General features: G+C 37.0%; 1 protein-coding gene across 1 annotated transcript in view; it reads right to left on the bottom strand.

Annotated features, from left to right (window-relative positions):
* Window positions 1–19906, bottom strand: part of HSD17B4 (hydroxysteroid 17-beta dehydrogenase 4) — a 101775-nt gene extending 81869 nt beyond the window's left edge. Inside the window, exons 1-3 of the mRNA XM_081281713.1 lie at window positions 19718–19906; window positions 17108–17161; window positions 4689–4796 (exon numbers count right to left, since the gene is read on the bottom strand). Of these exons, the coding sequence (XP_081137839.1) occupies window positions 4689–4796; window positions 17108–17161; window positions 19718–19775 (220 nt within the window). The 5' untranslated portion in view covers window positions 19776–19906. The remainder of the gene's footprint in view (window positions 1–4688; window positions 4797–17107; window positions 17162–19717) is intronic.
* Window positions 19907–22703: the final 2797 nt, after the last annotated feature.

The following is a 22703-nucleotide window of genomic DNA, read 5'->3' as shown; positions in this document are numbered from 1 at the left end:
AAACTTTGAGGGGCTTCTGTTTTCCTGACTGAACCCTAACTGATATAGACAGCATATCAAAATTGGTAAAGTGGGGAGTCTGGAATTTTCATAGTTAAAAAAATGGGTTTTCAAAAATACAGAGTTTTAAAATTGAAAACATTTGGGCTGGCACTGTAGCTAGTGGCAGAGCATTTGCCTAGCATGTGTGAGGCACTAGGTTCAATTCTTAGCACCACACAAAAGTACACAAATGAAATAAAATTGAAAACATTGTTGCTAGATCTCCAATGTGCAAAGAAGATAGTAAAATGTCTTATTCCCTCAAAACATTCAAACCACATCCTATTTCCTCTCCCCTAAAATTTCGAAATGACATCTATGTAATTTTATTTCTGGCCCATGAAAACAATCTAGTTTTCAGGTCAGTAACCATTAGCTTTTTTTTTTTATTAGTTGCTCATGACAATACAATGATCTTGACATATCATATATTTGAATCAAATGGGGTATAATTTTTCATTTTTCCAAATGTACAGGTTGCAGAATCACATTGGTCATGCAGTCACCTATATATATACAGAAATCCTAGTGTTTATTTTATTCTGCTGCTCTTCCTATCCCCCCTTCCCCCCTCCCCTCCCATCACCTCTCTCTACCCAATCTAATGTGACACATTTCTTTTTTTTTTCCTCACATCATCATACATGTATTTTGTATAATGATGAGGGTCTCCTTCCATCTTCCATGCAATTCCCCTTCTCTCTCCCATTCCCTCCCACCTCTCTTCCCTATTTAGTGGTAATCATCTTCTCATGCTCTTCCTCCCTACTCCATTTTGAGTCACCCCCCCACACTTATATCAGAGAAGACATTCGGCATTTGTTTTTTAGGGATTGGCTAACTTCATTTAGCATAATCTGCTCTAATGTCATCCATTTCCCTGCAAATGCCATGATCTTGTTATTTTTTTAGTGCTGCATAATATTCCATTGTGTATATATGCCACATTTTTTTTATCCTTTCATCTATTGAAGAGCATCTAGGTTGGTTCTACAGTCTAGCTATTGTGAATTGTGCTGCTATAAACATTGATGTTGTTGTGTCCCTGTAGTATGCTCTTTTTAGGTCCTTTGGCTATAGTCCGAGAAGAGGAATAGCTGGGTCAAATGGTGGTTCCATTCCCAGCTTTCCAAGGAATCTCTATATTGCTTTCCAAATTGGCTGCACCAATTTGCAGTCCCATCAGCAATGTACGAGTGTACCTTTTTCCCCCCGCATTCTTACCAGTACTTGTTGTTGTTTGACTTCATAATGGCTGCCATTCTTACTGAAGTGAGATGGTATCTTAGAATAGTTTTAATTTGCATTTCTCTTATTGCTAGAGATGATGAGCATTTTTTTGTGTATTTGTTGACTGACTGTATATTCTCCTCTGAGAAGTGTCTGTTCAGGTCCTTGGCCCATTTATTCATTGGGTTATTTAATTTTTGTTGTTTTAACTTTTTGAGTTCTTTGTATACTCTAGAGATTAGAGCTCTATCTGAAGTGTGAGGGGTAAAAATTTGTTCCCAGGATATAGGCTCCCTATTTACCTCACATATTATTTCTCTTGCTGAGAAAAAAACTTTTTAGTTTGAATTCGTCCCACTTGTTGATTCTTGATTTTAACTCTTGTGCTATAGGTTTTAAACCATTAGCTTTTAAAAGTAAACCTATACTGCCAAGCGTGGTAACGTACACCTGTAATATCAGCAACTCAGGAGGCTGAGGCAGGAGGAATGCAAGTCTGAGGCCAGCCTTAGCAATTTAGTGAGGCCCTAAGCAACTTAGCAAGACCCTGTCTCAAAATAAAAAAGCTCTGGGCATGTGTCTCAGTGGTTGAGCACCCCTGGGTTCACTCCCTTGTGGAAGGAAGGAAGGAGGGAAACTGGGAAGAAAGAAAAAAAAAGAGAGAGAAAAAAAGAAAGGAAGGAAAGAAGGAAGGAAGAAAGAAAATACAGGTACTGCTACTTAACTTTAGGGAACTTATTCCTGGTGATTGAAGTCATCAATAAAATGGAGGCCTAGTTGGATTATATGGGTTTTTTTTTAAGTTACTGATAGACCTTTATTTAATTAATTTATTTATATGCGGTGCTGAGAATCAAACACAGTGCCTTCCACATGCTAGGCAAATGCTCTACCACTGAGCCACAACCCCAGCCCCAGATGGTATTTTTGGTTACATTTTTAAATGTAACCAAGGACCAAGGTTAGTAAATATATCTAAGCTGGCAAACAATGTTATGTAAATACCATACACTTAAAGGTGCAAACATTTTCCTAGAATTTTTTTTTGGTACTGGAGATTGACCTTAGGGGCACTCAACCACTGAGCAACATCCCAAACCCTTTCTGTATTTTATTTAGGTCTCACTGAATTGCTTAGGGCCTCAATAAATTGTTGAGGCTAGCTTCGAACTTGCAATCCTCCTGCCTCAGCCTCCTAAACTACTGGAATTACAGGTATGCACTAATGCACCCACCTCTGGGATAATTCTTAAAACTGAAAAGCCAAAAATTATTCAAATTTTGACTCTTAAAAATCATTGAACTGCTGACCATAAGATTTTTTTAAATATTTTTTTTTAATTATAGGTGGACACAATGTCTTTATTTTACTTTATGTGGTGCTGAGGATCCAACCCAGTGCCTCATGCATGCAAGGTGCACACTCTACCTCTGAGCCACAACCCCAGCCCTGACCATAAGATTTTGAGGAAATAGTTTTCCAATCTTGTGTTACTCTATATAAAATCTGTTCAACTGCAATCTTTTTTATTTGCCTATAAGTTAACATGGTTACAGATTTTAAAACTAGAATTCCAAAATGAATGTGAAACTGTTGGGGGGTGGGGGGTTGTAGCACAGTTGCAGAGCACCTGCGAGGCACTGGGTTCAATCCTCAGCACCACATAAAAATAAGTAAACAAAATAAAGGTATTAAAAAAAAGAGAATGTGAAAGATTAAAATGTGTGTAATTATGCCAAACAATTTTAAATTCTATTTTCTGCACTGATTTTTTTTAATTCTTTTAAATATTTAAAGAATTTTATTAACATTATTTCATTTGCTCAATGCTTTTGTGATGAATCAATTAAAATTCTTAACATTCAAAAAAAAAGCAGGCTGGGTTGGGGCTCAGTGGTAGAGCACTTACTTGCCTAACGTGTGAGGCACTGGGTTCTATCCTTAGCAACACATAAACAAATAAATAAATAAACGTTATCATGTCATCTACAATTAAAACATATATTTAAAAAAAAAGTAAAGTGGTGCATGCCTATAATAACAGCTACAGAGTTTGAGGCAAGAGTATCTTCAGCAAGGACGTCTTTAACAAGACCATGTCTCAAAATACAAAAAAAGGACTGGGGATTTAGCTAAGTGGTAGAGAACTTACCTAGCATGCATGAGGCCACGGTTCAATCCCCAGTATTAGGATTTAGGATGAACACATCAAATGTAAAGGTTGCATTTACTATTCCACCCAACCTCTGCCCATGACTTCATTTAACACCTAATTGGATTCTTACAGTTTTACTAAGATAAGAAAGTTACATATAGCATTGACAACTTGTGCAGAAATGGAACATAGAGGCTAATACAGAAACGGGTGTCATTTCACTTCTTATACTATATTTTTAAGAATCTTTTTTAAAGATTTTTAAAAAGACTCAGATCGGGCTGGGGCTATAGCTCAGTAGTAGACTGCTTGCGTGGCACATGTGAGGCACTGGGTTTGATTCTCAGCACCACATAAAAATAAATTAATAAACAAAGATATTGTATTCATCTACAATGAAAAAAAATATTTAAAAAAAATACTCTTAAGATCATTCTTATATAAGACCTTTTAATGAAACAGATCTCTCTATTTCTTTCGTCTTGTTTTTCCCCTTACTATACTGGGCATCAAGCTCAGGGCATTGTGCATGCTAGGCAAGTGCTCTAAGACTGAGCTATATCTCAGCTCTTTCTATTTTATTTTGAGACAGAGTCTCACTATATTGCTCAGACTGGTCCTAAACTCTCAATCCCCCTGCCTCAGTATCCTGAGTAGCTGAGATTACAGACATGTGCCACCATGCCCTGCTAAAACAGATCTCTTTTTTTAAATATTTTTTAGTTGTTCATATTCCTTGATTTTATTCATTTATTTATATGCGGTGCTGAAAATCAAATCCAGTGCCTCACACATGTAAAGCAAGCACTCTACCACTAAGCCACAACCCCAGCCCTTAAAAATAGATCTTTGGGGCTGGAATGTAGCTCAATGGCAAAGAGTCTACCTTGCTTTCACAAAGCCCTGGGTTCGACCTCCAGTTCCAAAAAAAGACAAAATAAAAGAACCCCACCAAAAACAGATCTTTTGAGAATACAAACAAACTGTATCTATAATTTATTAATTATGTATCATGTGCTCCTTAATAAAATGATTAAACAGAAAAATGAGTATAATTATGTGAAATAATTTAAATCAAAAGCTTTTTAAATTCTCACATATTATGTATTATGTAGCATAAGAACTGTGACAGACTTAGATAAAATCTAACTTCATAATTACATAGAAATGCTAAGATATTTTCTCAAAGATTATCAATGTAAACAAATGCATCAACCGAAGGAAAACAAAAGAAATAATACAGTTATTTTAAATACATACCATAGTTGGCCACAGCTTTTCCACCTTTCCTTTTTATTTCTTCAACAACTTTATCAGCAGCTAAGGAGCCTTTACCAACTCCCTTGAAGTCCCCTCCTAAATCATTCACTGCAATGCAAAAACAAATACCAATTAATTTCTAGAGCTTCAAAACATAGGTTAGAAATGAAATTCAAATTACTAGTCTATTTCCTCAATGACATGCCCAGTTTTTCCTTTCCTTTCCTTTCCTCGACTTGCTAAAAACACCATAAGCATTTTCTGGACATGCCTCTTTGTTTCTGAACAGACACAAAGAACCAGCAAAAACACTTAGAACACAAGTTCATTACATGAAATTTTTAACTTTACAAGGCTTTTCCTCTTGAAAAAAAAAAAAAAAGGAGTGGCTCAACTCTTCAGTTAAAAGAAAAAACGTGAAAATCGCTTCATGATTCAATACGCCAAAGACAATATAGTAGTACCTGGGGGAAAAAATTGAAGTTATACTGAAACAACAGTGATTACTAGGGACAGGAAGGAATGGGACAGGGTGGAAGAAGGGTAGTGGGATATGAATCAACACAATGCTGTATGAATGTATGGAAATATCACACAGAATCCTACTAATAATGTATAACTAATATGTGCTAATAAAAAATGAAAAAAATTAAAACTACCAATGATACAGCAATTCCACTTGAGGTTATGCATCCAGAAAAAGATGAAATCAGAATGAAAATGAAGGGAAATTCTCTTCAAATATCAAAAAGACATTAGCACTTCATGTTCAATGCAGCATTATTCACAATAATCAGGTATAGAAACAACCTAAATGTCCAAGGATAGATGAATAAATAAAAGGGATAAATCACAAACGCATTATGCTAAGTGAACAGAACAGTTAGAGAAGGACAAATACTGATTGATTCCACTTACATGGAACATCTTGAATAGCACAGAATGGTGGTTTCCAGGAACTAGGGAGAGGGTGGAAATGGAAGTAGTTGCTAACTAATGGGCACAAAGTTTCAATTATGCAAGATGAATAAGTTCTAGAGATCTGCTATACAACACAGCGCTTGTTATTTTGTAAACAAACATCAGTTAAAAGGGTAGATCTCATGTTAAGTGTTCTTACTACAACAAAATGAAGAGATTAAACATACAATGTGAAAAATCTTCCCGTCAAGAAAACGTTTGTTTACATGAATGGTGATTTTAAAAAAAAGCATGGTTTTAAACTACTAGCATGGTTTAAACTATTAAACACTTGTAAATTTTTTAAATTTCCATAAAATATACTATCATGTTCTAGAATGAAAAAAACACAAACTGTTGCCAGGCTTGTTGCCAGGTACTCAAGTGGATAAGGCATGAAGATTGCAAGTTTGAACCAGCCTGAGCAATTTAACAAGACCCTGTCTCAAAATAAAAAATTAGCAGCACAATTCACAATAGATAAACTGTGGAACCAACCTGGATGCCCTTCAATAGAAGAATGGATAAAAAAAAAATGTGGCATATATACACAATGGAATATTACTCAAAAATAAAAGAGAACAAAATCATGGCATTTGCAGGTAAATGGATGGAGTTAGAGAAGATAATTCTAAGTTAGCCAATCCCAAAAAACCAAATGTTTTCTTTGATATAAGGAGGCTGACTCATATTGGGATAGGGAGAGGGGTTGGAGGGCAAGGGAGGAGGCATGGGATTATTAATGATGGTGGAATGCGATGGACATTATTATCCAAAGCACATGTATAAAGACACAAATTGGTGTGAATATACTTTGTATACAACCAGAGATATGAAAAATTGTGCTCCATTTGTGTAATAAGAATTGTAATGCATTTCGCTGTCATATATAAATAATATATAGAAAAAAGGAAGAAGGAAGGAAGGAAGGAAGGAAGGAAGGAAGGAAGGAAGGAAGGAAGGAAGGAAAGAAAAGGAATGTCAGTAGTAAAACATTTTTCTAACATATATGAAGCCCTGGTTTCAATCTCCTGTAACACTTTAAAAAAAAATTGTTAAAAGAGGTCAAAAATTACATACAGAACTAATACATGTTCAGTCACTAATTTATATCATGATTTCATCTTTATATGTTTAACAACTGACCACATCACATGACATTTTCCTACATTCAATAATAGTTATTAAAATAATTGCACATTTACTATTTTCAAAATAATCTAGAGGGACACACAAATCTGTAAGAACAATGCTTGCCCACAAAGAGTTTCTAATTTACTAAAATTGAAGTATATGACCACAACAGCAACACAGATTACACACTAATATATTACAAAGTATGTACCAAGGTCAATAACTAAATAACAAGGCCAACATAACTAAATAACAGAGATGAATAACAAAGGTAATCTATATAATAATCCAAGGCAAAGTATATGAAGTAACACAAAAAAATTAATGAATATCAAATAATCAATGCCAAATAACTTGGAAAAAGCAGAATTCAAGAAAAATACTTGAAAGAAAGAATCTGCACAATAAATTGGGGGGGGGGGGGTAATCCAGAGATTTTAAGAAATACAGCCATAAAAAATAACCAACTAATAAATGATGTGGTGGTACACATTAGAATTTTAAATCTTTCAATACAGATTGTAACAATTGAAAACACAATCTTTTTCTTTAGAAAAATTTACTTTTTTAAAAATTGAAGCAAGGTTTCAAAGTAGGATTGGGTAGTTAAGAAGGAAAAGGGATGATAGTAAGGCAATGCCAGGCCACTCTTAAAAACCAGCTAGGGCAAATGTGTTTTCATTATTTTTTTTAAAGAAATTCATTTTTCAAAAGGTAGACTGGGGTATACTTTTTCCTAACAATATAATAGGATATATACAATGACTGGTCTTACTAAAACTAAAATATTTTAAAATTTTTAAATAAAATATTCTACAGGGGCTGAGGTTGTGGCTCCATGGTAGAGCACTTGCCTAGCAAGTATAAGGCCCTGGCTTCAATTCTCAGCACCACATAGAAATAAATAAAATAAAATAAAGGTATCACATTCATCTAAACTAAAAATATTTTTAAAAAATAAAAATGAATGTTCTACAGATATGAAATAATAAAGAGGCTTATATTATCCCTCAAGAGCTGAAAAAGTAATGATTCTTCAAAGACTAAATATGACTATTAATTATTCATTTCCATGCAATTATTCAAATTACAGGAAATAATCAGTTAAAAAACTTCCAGACTTTATGACATGCAGCTAACAGTCTTTTATGACTATTCTTAAATAAGCACAAGAAATTTCAAAATCAACTGAAATACACTGATAAATTTGTTCACCTGCATGATGAAACACTACCCTCAAGTGGAAATTTTACAAAGTGCAACCAGTTAAGCACAACCTGGATAATTTATTGAGAAAATGACATGTAGTCAAACAATAAAAGAACAGACTTATTCAAATCAAGTATTTACATTAGAGAGTGCTAAATTAGCAGTGACCCATTCAATCACCCCACTATAACCAGAGCTAAATCACAGGGATTAAAAACTAGAAAAGCACTGGTTAACAACGAAGGGCTTGGATAACAATGTTAAAACAAGTATGTACAAAGAGAAGTACATATATACTATGTGACACTTACAATTCAATATATGGCTAAAATTCTAGTAGTAATAGTAGTAGTGGTGGTGCAAGTAGTACTAGTAATACCAACATACTAATATGTATACTTTACATTTCAGTGAACCACTGTATATATTGAAACATTTAATCTCCATACAATTTTGAGACTGGTAGAAATAGCAGTTCCTGCTTTCATAGATGAAAAAGAAATTTGGAAAAGGTCCTAACCCAAGGCTCCTAGGCTATACAAAATAGCAAAACCTAGTCTGGACCTAAACCAACTATAATATCTGTCTGCTCCTCTAACACTGCAAGCATGTTTAGTTTATCCCCAAAACAACAATCATTTTCACTAAGAAAAGAAAAAAAATTACATTTGTTTAGGAAGGGTACAGAGAAAAACATAAGGCAACTTCTCTACTCAAACACTTGTAAAATAGGTAGGAAACATGTTAAGATGCTAAGGAGAGAATCTTATCAACTGAAACCATAATCACATACTAAAGCCATAAATTCTCCATACAAAATCCAGTTTATGACCCTGAAGATTTTTTTTTAACAAAATACTTTCCCTTTTGGGGGGGGGCGGTGAATAGCTACAGATTGAACTCAAGGGCACTTAACTACTGAGCCACATTCCCAGCCCTTTTTATTTTTGAGATAGGATCATGCTAAGTTGTTTAGGGTCTCACTAGGTTGGTGAGGCTGGTCTCAAACTTGCTGTCCTCCTGCCTCAGCCTCCCTGGTTGCTAGGATTATATGCATGAGTCACCACAGCTGGCCCTATTTCTGTCATTTAAATAAATCAGTAATTTGGATGGTCTCCTAAAGACTCCCATGGTTTTTCCATAAAAATACATCCCCAAAGTATATTAAATAACAGCTATGCTGGAAATTTAGGGATCCAAGGAATTCTAAAATACATTTGGATCCTATAAAAAGTATACTGTACGTAGGTAAATGGATACCTAAAGATCAATTACCAAGTTACTGAGCCTGGAAAGAGAACCAAATGTTTGAGAATGCCTGTCTCCTCACATCCTTACAATATTGGTGATTGCCATTCTTTTCAGTCTGACAATTATATGATTATAAATTATAACTCATTATTTTAATTTACATTTCTTTGAGCACTAATAGAGTAACATTTTATTTTCATGTACCCATTGGTCATTTATATTTCTTACTGTTTTGCCTATTCATTTCACATTTTATTGGGGGATATCTGTCTTTCTGATAATTTGTAAATGTCCTTTATTTGTAAAAGATATTAATTATTCACCATGTGTTAGCAAATCAAATTCTTTTCCTGAAATGTTGAGAGAAATAAAGCTCACATCTGAGCATAAGTATTATTTAATGAGTATTATGTACATTGTTTTTCGGAGTTTTGTTTTATAAACTAGATGGAAAACTGGGTTTGTCTTTTAAAATTCTATTTGTTGTACAGGTTTTTATTCTTAGAAGTTAGGTTTTTTGTTTCTCTTTCTTTGCTGCTGCTTTTTTTTTTTTTTTTTTTGGAACTGGGAATTCAACCCAGGGACACATACCAATGAGCCACATCCACCTTTTTTTTATTTTTTATTTTGCACAGGGTCTCACTAAGTTACTTAAGCCTTCACTAAATTGTTGAAGCTGGCTTTAAACTTGCAATTCTCCTGCCTCAGCCTCCTAAGCTGTTGATATTATAGGCATGAGCCACCACAACTGGTACCTAGCAATTTTTTATTATTGGCTCCAAATACTATACCAGCAAATATGCTTTGGGTCTCCTGAAATCAAGACTACTAAACCAACTCAGGGGATATAGTTTACTTTTAATTTGTACAAAAAATATAACCCAGAACATCATCTCTCTCAAACCGTCCCCTCTTCTTCATGTCACTTCTCTGTACTAAGACTTCTCCTAGTCACTCTTAATTTCTGAAAAGCACATGTCCTATATCAGCAGGTCTTGTCATTGATTTCATTAGGATTCTTCAAATGTTTACTGAGTTCCCACTCTGGACCCAGCACTATGCTGGGTGCTTTGGGCTCTTCAGGTTGACAAGTTTATGCAGTGAGGAGCTGCCAGTTCTTTTGAGAAATTCTTTATCTCCATTTCCTTCCTATTCTATCATTTCAAGCCTACATTACTGCTATTGCCTACCAGGTGGTCTTTTGCCTCCAATCTAAACCTCTCTTGGCTATCTGACTATTGCTGGAGTAATGTTCCTAAGGCACCCTTTGTAATATATCAGTACCTTCCTCAAAAATCTGCAGTGGTTTTCCCTATTGTTTACTGTTTAACTTTAAAGATGCCTTGTATCTGGTCTCACTTTAATTGATGCCTTTTTTTTTTCATTTTTATTTTGAAACTGGGTCTCCTTAAGTTGTCCTGGCTGGCCTCAAACTTGCAATCCTCCTAACTCAGCCCCCTGAGAAGCTGGGATTACAGTAGTGCACCAGCATATCCAGATGATAGTTCTTTCTTTTTGCCATAGTTCTTTCTTTTTGCCATAGTTTATATGGCAATCTCTAACTTTCTACTTACCTAGTAAGAGTGAAAATGTTATAACACTGTACATTTGAAGAGTGCTTAATCATTACTTACACATATTCATGTTCACATACATACTCAATCCAAAAACTATCACCAAGTCATATCTATTATCAATGACAAATCCATAAACTGTTTTTATTTCAGAATAAGAATAAGCAGTACTTTAAGTGTAGTTGTTGTTGAAGAGATTCTTTTTTTCTGATGTCAAAAGTCAATGCACAGGGCTGGGGTTGTGACTCAGTGATAGAGTACTTGCCTGGCACATGTGAAGCACTGGGTTCGATCCTCAGCACCACATAAGAATAAATAAATAATGGTATTATGTTCATGTACAACTAAAAAAATTTATAAAAATTTAACACACTGATGTAAAACTAGAATCTAATTCTCTTATGTTTAAAAAAATGCTTCTAAAGAAATTCAAACTGTATAAATCTAAGACTTTTTCCCCTATTCCCACCTGAATCTTTCCCAGAGGTACCTGCTATTAACAATTTCTTAGATGTCCTATACATTCCTATTCTCTATCTTTGGTGCCTTTCTCCCATTTTGATAGTTTCCTATAGCAAAAAAAAAAAAAAAAATAGTATTAAGAATCACTTCAGGGCTGGCACAGCACTTGACTAGCATGCAAAAGACCTTGGATTCAATTCCCACCACTGCAAAAAAAAAAAAAAAAAAAAAAAAAAGAGGAACTAGGATTGTAGCTCAGTGGAAGAGCACAAGTTTAGAATGTACGAGGCCTGGGTTCAACCCCTAGTTAAAAAAAAAAAAAAAGAAACAAACAAACAAACAAAACATCTCTGGTGTAATGGCATATACCTGTAATCCCAGAAACTCAGGAGGCTGAGGTCAGCCTCATCAACTTAGTATTTCTAAGCAACTTAGCAAGACCCTGTCTCTAAGAAAAAAAGAGGGCTGGGGATGTGGTAAAAGTGCCCCTGAGTTCAATCACTAGTATCCCCCCACCCCAAATCATTTCATTGATTTTAGAGCTGTAGATCTACTGGAGATTGTTTACCTATATTTATATGCTGACTACTACCAAAAATTATTTAAATGACTTAACTGTAAATGTGCAACAGCACTATTAAAGAAGAGAAAAGATGTTTTATCAGCAAAAGATAAGCATACCAGAATTGCAGGGTAATAGTTGTTCAGGATCACCCTTCAGCTATGTGATAGCCAAGTAAAAGGAAAACTCTCGGGAGAGCACAGTGTTTTCACTATTTGGCTGAAAGATATAATCATCTTGGTTCATTTCCAAAGTGGCCATAAATGTATCCAAATATTTGAAGAACTCTAAATTGTTGTAATAATTTCAAGAGCAATCTCTTCAATTAGGTCTTTATCTTAGTCCATACATGCTGCTATAATGAATACCACAGACTATGAAATTTAGGCACAACAGAAATTTCTCAGTTTTGACCAGTATGTACAAATCCAAAAATCTGACCTAATGAGGGCCATTCTCTGCTTCCAAGATGGTGCCTTGTTGCTGCATCCTCCAGAGGAGTAACACCATGGCTTTACATGACAGAAGGTATGGAAGGGCAAGAGGGTACTCCCTTCCAATGTGGATCCTTTTATATGGGTGCTAATCCCATTCATGAGGGCCCAACCCTCATGAGTTAATCCCTTCCCAAAAGCCACACCTCTTAATACTGTTGCACTGGCAATTAGGTTCCAACAAGACTTATGGAAAGGACACCATCATTCAATTTGTCTCATAACAAGATGGCATCAAAGGTATTCCTAAAGGACAGGATAAATGAATCAATTAATATGACCCCCTCCTTATAAAGCCACCAGGATTCAATAATGGAGGATTCTATCCTAATGATCTTATCAAAACCTAACCAATTCCCAAAGGCCAAACCTCTAAACACCATAGTTAGATTAGGCTTCCACCCTCCTGATATCTCACATGGGGATAAATTACATGAAGCCTTGGAGATTACTCAAACCACATCCAAACCATAGCAGTAGATTACAGCAATAGCCTTTAACTGTCCTCTTTGCTTCCACTTTTTATTTTAATAGAAAATTATACATGTACACAAAAGAATAAAAAAATAAAACCCCGTGAGCCCATCATCCTTCTCCATTTCTACTCTTGCTCCCTGACATCTAAGTCTCTTAAGAGCAACCAGAATGACACCTTTAATATTTAAATCAAGTGATACTGCTCCTGTGTTTTCACCCATCTGAATCAGGTTAAAAACCAGCACTTACTCTGAGCAAAATGGTCCTATGTGATCTGGTCTCAATTCTCTACTGTTGTCTTTGTTTATGTCCCTTCAAGGATCTCACTCAATCCAGCCACACTGGCTCTCTTGCACATGAAACACATGAAGCCTGCTCCTGCCTAAGGACCTCAGCACCAGCTGCTCTCTGCCAGAAATTTCTAGGTCCCAGATCTACAGGTACATCCATTACTCCCTGCAAGTCTCTCTTTAGAAAGTCCTCTTTTAGCACTTTCCATCCTATTCACCATAATTTCTTTTCTCCATAGCACTTACCACATCATCTATTATATTTTTACATATGTATTTGTTTATTGTCTGTCTCTTCACTAGAATATAAACTCCATGAAAGTGGAGGCCCTCTCTAATTCCCATTGTAGTCACCCAGCACCAAAACAGTGTTTGCTACCTAACAGATCACTAAATAAATATTTGTTGAATAAGTTTATTAGCTTTATTAACTTTTTCTAAACTGGGCTTTAAAAATGGTAAATAGCTAAGCTATCCTAAAGCAATTCAAAGGTTTTCTCCTATAACATGATGACAGTTATAAAGACCTCTAGGGGGGATGTGGGCTCTTTCATTATAAGTGATATATGGCTCCTTCATTATAAGCTGAAATTTTGTAATGATCTTTCTTCTTGTGTTATGTAAGTTTAACTTTTTCACTCAATCAGCACATACCCATGATTACTAAGCAAAGCACTATCTTAACACTTGCAGAAAATACATTGGTGCTTAAAGCAGCCCTTTTTCTAAGTATCTACAAGAGAAACATGTTTTAAATAAAGGAGCTTGGATGCCTCCTGAGTAAACAAAACCTCAGTTCACTGATGAACTAATATATTCCATTCTTGAGCACTGTGCCTAGTACATGGTAACCAGGCAGTAGTACTGGTTCCTTTCTCTTTCCTTTATAAAGGTCCTTAATTTTTTTATGAAATTTAACTTCACCATAATTTTACAGGTTCAGGAAGGAAGCTATAAATAAAAAGGTCATGAAATTAGGCAGTAGAGTCAGGATCTAAACCATGCACTTCCTAATTGGCAGGATCCTCACAGTGGTCGAAAACATAAATTCTAGCTTCAGCCCACAGGAATGTAAGACTTAGGAGTTATTCTATAACTGCAGCATAGAGAAAAAAAAAAGTCATGTCAATCTTACTTCAGAGGATTATAATTTAATTTTTCCAAAGGTGTTATTTCTTCAGTTCAAGAGTATAACAATGTTTGCCTTGCCTTTCTTACTAAGAAGAGGTTCTCCTTATTGGAACATGTCAGTTTGCCTTGCATTCATACCCTTAAGCTAAAACTCACCACTCAAAGATGGGTATGGCTCATCTTCTGAGGAAACCTCAAAATTATTCAATTCCCAGCACCTCAGCACCTACTTCAAATATGCAGAAATCTCTAAAAATATGTAATTTGTACAAAACTAAACATCATCTGAGAGCATGAAAACTTAAAGCTTAGAAATTCTTATACCAAAATTTAAATAGTCCATAGTGTTTTATATTATGGAATATATAACAAAGCACTCGTATTAATATGAAATTAGAAAATTTCTTTTTTTTATTTTTTAATATTTATTTTTTAGTTATTGGTGGACACAACATCTTTGTTTGTATGTGGTGCTGAGGATCGAACCCAGGCCACAAGCATGCCAGGCGACCGCGCTACCACTTGAGCCACATCCCCAGCCCCAGAAAATTTCTTAAATGATATACTTTAGTGCCGCAGTCTGGCTGGGCACAATTCAGGAGCCACTTGTCAAAAGAAACTAACTTTATTTTTAGAACTACACACGCCAAACAAAACAGCTCCTCAGGAAAAAACCCTCAGAGCCTAACTGCCACCACCGGCTTCCCACAAGACTCTCTCCCCAACACCAGCCTCTCCACCTCCCCCAATCCTCCTGCTCTTGAGGCCGATTGGCTGGGTCGTGTGGGCGAAGCCAAAGAAGTCCCCCAATGAGCAGCTCCGTGGTCTGAAAAGGCAGGGAAACAGCCCAATGAGCATCACCGCAGAGGAGCCAATCAGCTAGATGTTGCTGGGACCGCTGTGAGCCAATCAGCCGCGGCTGGAAGTTTGCTGGGGCCCCTTTGGCTGTGGCTCTCAACACTTTAGTCTTGGCTAAAGGATTTGGCCAATAAAATATAAGTGTTAAGTGGCATATCACTTCTGAACAAAAGCTTTAAAAAGTCACCAAGTAGATCCATTTTTATGTTCCCTCTGCCCCAATAATAGCAATGTCCCAGATACCAGCTGCTCCTTCATCCTGAAATTAGGAACACAGAGTACAACACAAGCTGACAGGAAACTGAATATGAACATGAAATAATTCTTTATTACTCTGAGCCACTTAGATTAAAAGGCTGTTTAATAACCCTGCACAACCTAGCAAAACAGGACTTGAGAAACAAGCTACTTTATTTCTTAAGGTCCTATTTCTTACTGGCCTCTGAACTAGTCATAGGATAAGCTGACTGATCACTTTTCCAAAAACAAGATATTCTGATGTCGTCATAACATCCTAGATTTATATATTTCCCTTTACAATTTGTTTGCTTCCTCAGGTAAGAATTATTCTAAGCAAGAAAATATTAACAAAGGAGAAAAGTCTGTGCATGGCATACAACCTGGAAACAGAATGTTTATGTGTGTAAGGTAACAATATCTTGGTAGCCTAGAAAGTTCAGAAGTAGGACACAAACTAAAAAAGTGTAGAAAATATCAACTGAAAATTCTGGACAAGCTGGGCACATTGACGCATGCCTATAATCCCAGCAATTTGGGGGGACTGCTAGTTGGAGGCCATCCTGGCCAACATAGTGAGACTCTGTCTCAAAATTAAATCTTAAAAAGGGCATCGTCTGCTTCAGTGGTAGAGTCCTTGCCTACCATGTATGAGACCCTGGGTTCAATCCCCAGTACCAAAAAAAAAAAAAAAAATAGGTTCTGCAGATTCACAAATACTGAATTCTGCCCTTTAACACAAAACTAAATCTGGCTCTTCAGCCAAGTTTAGCAAATATTTTTCATCTGCTTTCTTGGACTTCTGATAAGGACTTGCTGAAAGACCATCTTTAAATAAGATGAGAAAATAAATATGACACACTGTTCCTGTGTGAATTACCTTTATCAGAATTCAAACACTCATCATCTGAATTTAACAAATTCAAAATAGTAAAACAAACACAATTTACACAAACATACACTGCTGTAAAGTCTCATATAAAACAAGTTTATATACTATGTCTATATCTTAGTCAAAACAAAAGAAAAAAGAAAAATTAATTCAACCAATTTCAGACACACTAGCCTCTCCCCCAAAAAAGACAATGTCAACAAAAGAGTCAAAGAACAAAGCACTTCGGGATTCTTCAATATAGTATCTTCCAACTGACCCTAATCCCATCATACAATTAAAACTCATAAAACTGACCCATGAATGAATTTTAAGTTTTGAAGTGAAAACTTTTGATGAAAGAGATAAGAGACCCACACTTTTTATTGCCTGACTCCAAACTTCCAATTCTCAAATCAAATTATTTCAATTATTTATTTTATCAATGTATTTTTGGGGATTCTCCTTTGATCTTAAATTAGTAGCTTTCTACCTCAAAAACTTATAGCCCACAATACTAAAGTCAGAATTTCCTTGTATACAACGAATGTCTGCCCTTCTTTATCAATTCTATTAAGTTAGAAATTCTGTGAAACAACAAATTATATTATTATGTGTACTTTTATGAATATGTAACAACAAATCCCATAATTATGTACAAGTATAATGCACCAATATAAAAGTGTGGAAAGAAAAAAAAAAAGAAAAGGCAAAAGTGAAACTACTTTAAAAAGTAAATCTTAAAAAAAAAAAAAGTTCACCTTAAGGGGATGAAAGATGTGCTGGCAGAAGTTAAAACTTTATGATGAAATTATACCTTGACAAATTACTTAATAGAAAGACAAAAGGGGCTTGTGAAGACTGTATTTTTATGAACTATTGATTAAAAAGAAAAATATACCAACTTACCAACAACTAATGCTCCTCTTTCTGCAAAAGCCAGGGCATAAGCTCGGCCCAAACCTGGTTTAAAATAATCAGAAAATGTCAGAATTATTTTGGTCCACTCAACTCAGTCCCCATTTGAAAGTCAGTAATTACAATAGAAGAGTCTTCATTTGCACTCTCAAACTCTACTCCACTCTCATTTGCTTGCAGAGGCTAGAAAGTTTAAAACTACGTTTTACTATACACCCTACTTACATTTCCTAACTTGCTACCTAGTGCTAAAATGCCAGATGTGAACTAGATTCCACCATTAGATGCATTTGCACAAAATTTAGAAAGTGGAAGTGATAGAGGTCACTTTACTAGAATCTGAGCTGTAAGTACTGATTAAGAAGCTGATTTTCTCTGAACCTTCCTATTTATTAAAACACAGTGACCTGTGGAGGCAACCTACTTAACCAGCTTCCTAATCCCTGAATGGCAGCTTCCATACTTTAAATCTGAATTTATGTGAGCTGTGACAGAGTTCCAATGGCAGACTCAGAACTACTGGCTACTCTAATGTACCAGTTCTATATTGTTCCAAAAGTCATTTTAAGAAAAATCACTAAAACCCAATTGCCTGTATTCAATCCTTTTGTTTAAACTATCTAGCGATTTCTGTATCCTGTACTGAAGCTTGACTACACAAACACACACACACAAAAAAAACTTTAATTCTGATTCAGAGCTAGAAAGTATAGATTTACATACACAAAGATATGTGTACATATACAGAGTTTATAATATGTAAGAATATATGAGAGACTGGCAATTAGTAATTACCGTTGAAGAACAGACGGTGGCAGCAACTAGAAGACTTAACTTTTACACTAAAATTTTTTTAATGTGTTCATGTTCTAAAATTTAAGTTAATAAATTTCACTGATAAATGGAGGAACTGAATTTGACAATTTTTATTTGGTATAAATTAACTGATAAATAAGTATACAAATAACAAACTAAGGTGAATAAATTATCACCTTATGATAATAGTTAAATTATCAGGCTTTCCCAAAAAGAAAGAACACAAAATAAAAATTTTATTTTGAACCCAAAACACAAATTTTCCAAAACTAAAAGATATCACCACATAATTTATTTTAGAATTTAGCCAATCTGAATGGATGAGAGAATTCAGCCAATTTATACAGGAGGAGCTAAGCTCATAATTTTCTAGTCACAATTCATTAATGTTTCAAAGTCATTTTTATGGGATGTAATAAAACAGAATAGAAAATTTCAGAGTGCACAGCATTTTCATGTACTGTGTCATGAACTTGCTTCAAATGGAGATGGGGGAGGGGCTCTGGTATAGAATGCACTGCTTAATGTCAAGTCACTGCCAAAAGAAATTTAAAATACCCCAAAAACAAAGAGTAAGCAAAATGGTTTCCCAAAAGCTCATTTCAGAATAAATACAAATATGAGTATAAAATACTTGGACAACAATTAATAATGAAATTGTTTTCTGAAAGGCAAACTAAGATGTAGTTTATCAATGAAGATGTAAAAGTACATATGAATTAATTGACAATTCCATTGTTTATGGCTTGTAATATATAATTCAAATAATTCCTTGTTAGGACCCTTTTATTACAAGGCTCTATAAAAGGGAAATCAAGGATGCATAAAGTTACGATCCCTTGCATGTGAAGGTTACAAAGATCACCCACTTGGGGGAAACTAGAGCAAAAATCTTACTGCAGAGGCTCGATGTGTGTGACAGTGGTTTGTTTTAATTTTTGTTCTTTAAAAATTGTTTGGGTTTTTTCACATAACATTTCTTCGGTTTGCTTCTCCTGAAATATACGAGGATCTGGCAAATTTCCTAAGGAAGGGATGGTCCACTTCAGAAATGTCTCTGCTCTTCCTTTCTTCACTCTTCCTGTCCCATTCCCACTTTATTCCTCTATCATTTACCTCGTCCCTGCACGCACTGGCGTTTACAACTTTTCCAGGATTCCACCGGACTTTGAAAACACAGCCTGGCTTGATAAGCATACAATACAAACTCCAAGGAGGGCTCTTATCAGATGGATGCCCTCTTTATAGGCCCTCTCCAGAACTTAAAAAACATAAGACATTAGAAAACAAACACTAAATAACTGCCTTTTCAAAGTCAAGAAGCTGGCATCTCCACTCCTTAGATGGGACCTCCAGGCCTGAGGCGGCTTTTCAGGCCTTAAGAGATCGGACCAAGGCCTAAGGTCTCCCCACAGAAGAGTCATAATCAGCAGCCACAGAGCCAAGAACTTTCACCCAGTTGTGCAACCCGCCGCCCAGCCTGGTTTGGGAAGCTGCCCGTGGGTGCTGGGGAAAGTAGGCTGCACCTGCCTGAGTGACTCCCGTCTCAAGGCCGATCCCCCCACTCGCCGGCGCTCCCCTTCAGATTCAGTGCCTTGAAAACTGCGGTTCCTCCCACCACGCCGCCACCGGGTCAAGCCCACTCTCTGCCAGCCGCTTCACCATCCCCGCCCACAGTCCCGACGCCTGAACCTGGACTGCGACCGCACACCTATCCCTGATCCAAACCGGAGGGTCCGCGGCGTGAGGGGGGCGCGCGCCGGCCGTACAATCTTCCAGGCTCACCTCCTCCCGCGCCGGTGACCAGTACCACACGCCCGTCGAACCTGAGCGGCGAAGTCATTACTTCTGCCTTCCACCTCACACACACTAGCAGTGCCGCTAGGCTCAATCAGCCAGGCTCAATTAGCTGGGGGAGTGGCGGGGGCGGGATGCGAGCAGGCGACCTGCCGGTCTCAGGGAAGAAAACAGGCACTGTAGTTTCCCAAGTGCGCCTGCGCAAGCTAGCTTTCCCAAGTACGCTTGCGTGGCGAAAGCATGGCCCCTTGGGAAATGTAGTCCAGCGCGACTGCTTGCTGGAAGACCCTGCCCAAAACGTTTCTGCGCTGGGGATGTGGCTCAAGAGAAAGCGGGCTTGCTTTGCAAGCATGCGGCCCGGGTTCCATCCTCAGCACCACATACAAATAAAGATGTTGTGTCCGCCAAAAACTAAAAAAATAAATAAATAAATATTTAAAAAAATACTCTCTCACTCTCTCTTAAAAAAAGAAGAAAAAAGTCCGTTTCTGCTGCCTTAAGAATGGAGTTGCCAAAAAAAAAAAAAAAAATGGAGTTTTCAAAAGTTGTGTGGCAGCCCTCGATATACATCCCCTATCATTTCGTCATTCTCTCAACAAACCTTTTACAGGTTTAGGAACCGGCCTAGAGAAATATCGCAGTGCACCTATCCTTAAGGGGCTTTCAGATATAGACTTTAAGTAAGAAAGTTACCCTTAGCCGTGGTAAAGATTTCTCAATTTAATACCTGGATCTCTTGCATAAAAATCACCCAGGAACCTTCAAAAGGCAAAGTCCTAGATTCCCACCACTGATTTCCAGAAATAGAATCACAGGGACAAAAAGAAGTAAGCAAGTGCTCTTAAATGAATTTTGTGCCTCCCTCACGCTGGGCGCGCGCTCTCTCTCTCTCTCTCTCTCTCTCTCTCTCTCTCTCACACACACACACACACACACACACACACACACACACACACACACACACGCCCCCTCCAGGGAATATATGCGCGGCACAGTTAAGGTGATACAGTGTCATTCATTCATTCAACATTTGTTGAGCATATACTAGATTTAAGTTACAGCTGAGTAATAAAAATTCTTGAAGCTTTTCAAAGGTGATAAACTTTCAATATGGTGCAACCTATTAAGACTTGTGACTAATGTGTGGAAGTATGCTAATTAATTATGCCAAAATAAACTAACCCTGTCCAGGCTAGAGAAAAGGAGGGAATAATTTCAAAGAATGTGAAGCAGAATTGACTAAAAAAGAAAGAAGGGCATTATAGACAAGAGCAGATAAAAGTCACCTTTGAACAGGAAAAGGGTGAAACTACAAAACTAAGCAGAGCCAGTCAATTCATGCTTAAATATCTGAACTTTGTGCAGAAAACAATTGCTTTTTAAAATTTTTTTTAGTTGTAGATGGACACAATACCTTCATTTTGTTTACTTATTTTTTTATGTGGTGCTGAGACTCAAACCCAGTGTCTCACACATGCTAGGCTAGTGCTCTACTACTGAGCCACAACCTCAGACCCAGAAAACAGTATTGAACAGTATTCCTCCACAGGTGGTAGGCAGAACACATATCATGGAAAGATCACTTGGCTGCTTTATGGAGAGTTAATTATAGGTGGATAAGAAGAATATATTAAAAATGTGGGGGACATTATGGAGGCCAGGAGAGGAAATGTGGGAGAGAAAATGAACATTTGGAAATGGACTTAATAGGTATTTGTGATTAACTGGATGTGGATGTGAGGAAGGAGCAACTAAAATAACACAATATTTCTGGCTCAAGCACCTAGGTTATAGGGGGCCACTTATCAAACTGGAAATATTGTGGAAAGAGCAACTTATGGCTTCGATTTCAGCAAAACTGTGCTTAGGAAGAGGAAGTAAAGCCTACAGCTACAGAAGCCTACCAGGCAGCTGTGGTTATAAGCTCTGTAAATTTGATTTCAGTGCTCCAGCAGAACAAAAAAAGTCTTTGACCCAAGCCTAAATCTCCAGAGTGCACATCCTTTCACTACCAGCTGGACCCTAAACAAGCTTTGTTCTCTTAGCCATTTGCCCACATCTGCTTTACACTGGTTTGACCCTTGAATTCTGGTACACTTGGAAACCCAAGGAGACAAGCTCCTAGAACACTGCATTCAAAGATAAGAAAGAGAATTAGGGAGACAGGTTAGAGCAGCATGCCTGGCAAGCTGGAAACTCTGGAGCAACGCCCAGTACAGAGTTGGTGAAGGGGGGTGGAGAGAGGGAGCACTTGAGAGATATTAACTAGGTAACAGCCAAATTGTACAAATAGGCACATAGGCCAGCTTCAGTTGGCATGAAAATGAAGTTCTCTCACCTTTAACCCTTACATATAAAGCAGGAACCTGGCACACTATAACCCCAGCTATTCAGAAGGTTGAGATAGAAGAATCGAAAATTGCACGACAGCCTGGGCAAATTAGGAGACCCTGTCTCGAGATAAAAAGGGCTGAGGATGCAGTTCAGTGATAGAGTGCTTGCCTAGCATGCTTGAGGCCCTGGGTTCATCCTAATACCCGAAAAAGAAAGAAGATGAGGGAAGGAAGAAGAGGTACAGCATGGCCAGGACCTTCAACCAAAGGGACACAATGCCTAGAAGCAAATCCTGCTTCTGAGTCCTAAACCCACTCTTCTCACACCCACCCACCCTCTACCCTTCAAAAGCAGGTCTACATGTGCAACTCTCCTTGATTGAGACCAATGATAAATTCCTTTGCTAAAGGGACACGTGGGAATCCGAAGTTCAAGGGTAAACCTGTGCAACAACTCAGTAACTTTTGATCTTTGCACCCCTGATCCCTGCAAGGGGGAAGCCACCACAGCTTTATGAACTGAGCAGCCAAACTTGTTCAATATAACTCCAAGGAGAACCCTGAAACTTATGCACTGACCCCTTTGCCTAGCTTCACAGTAGAGCAAACTCACAGATCACCTTTGTGGAGTATTTGTTTCA

This window comes from Spermophilus citellus (genome assembly GCF_964194105.1).
Source record: "Spermophilus citellus genome assembly, chromosome: 1".
Classification (NCBI taxonomy): domain Eukaryota; kingdom Metazoa; phylum Chordata; class Mammalia; order Rodentia; family Sciuridae; genus Spermophilus; species Spermophilus citellus.
The sequence above is the reverse complement of the archived record's forward strand: the minus strand, read 5'-3'. Positions and strand labels throughout refer to the sequence as shown.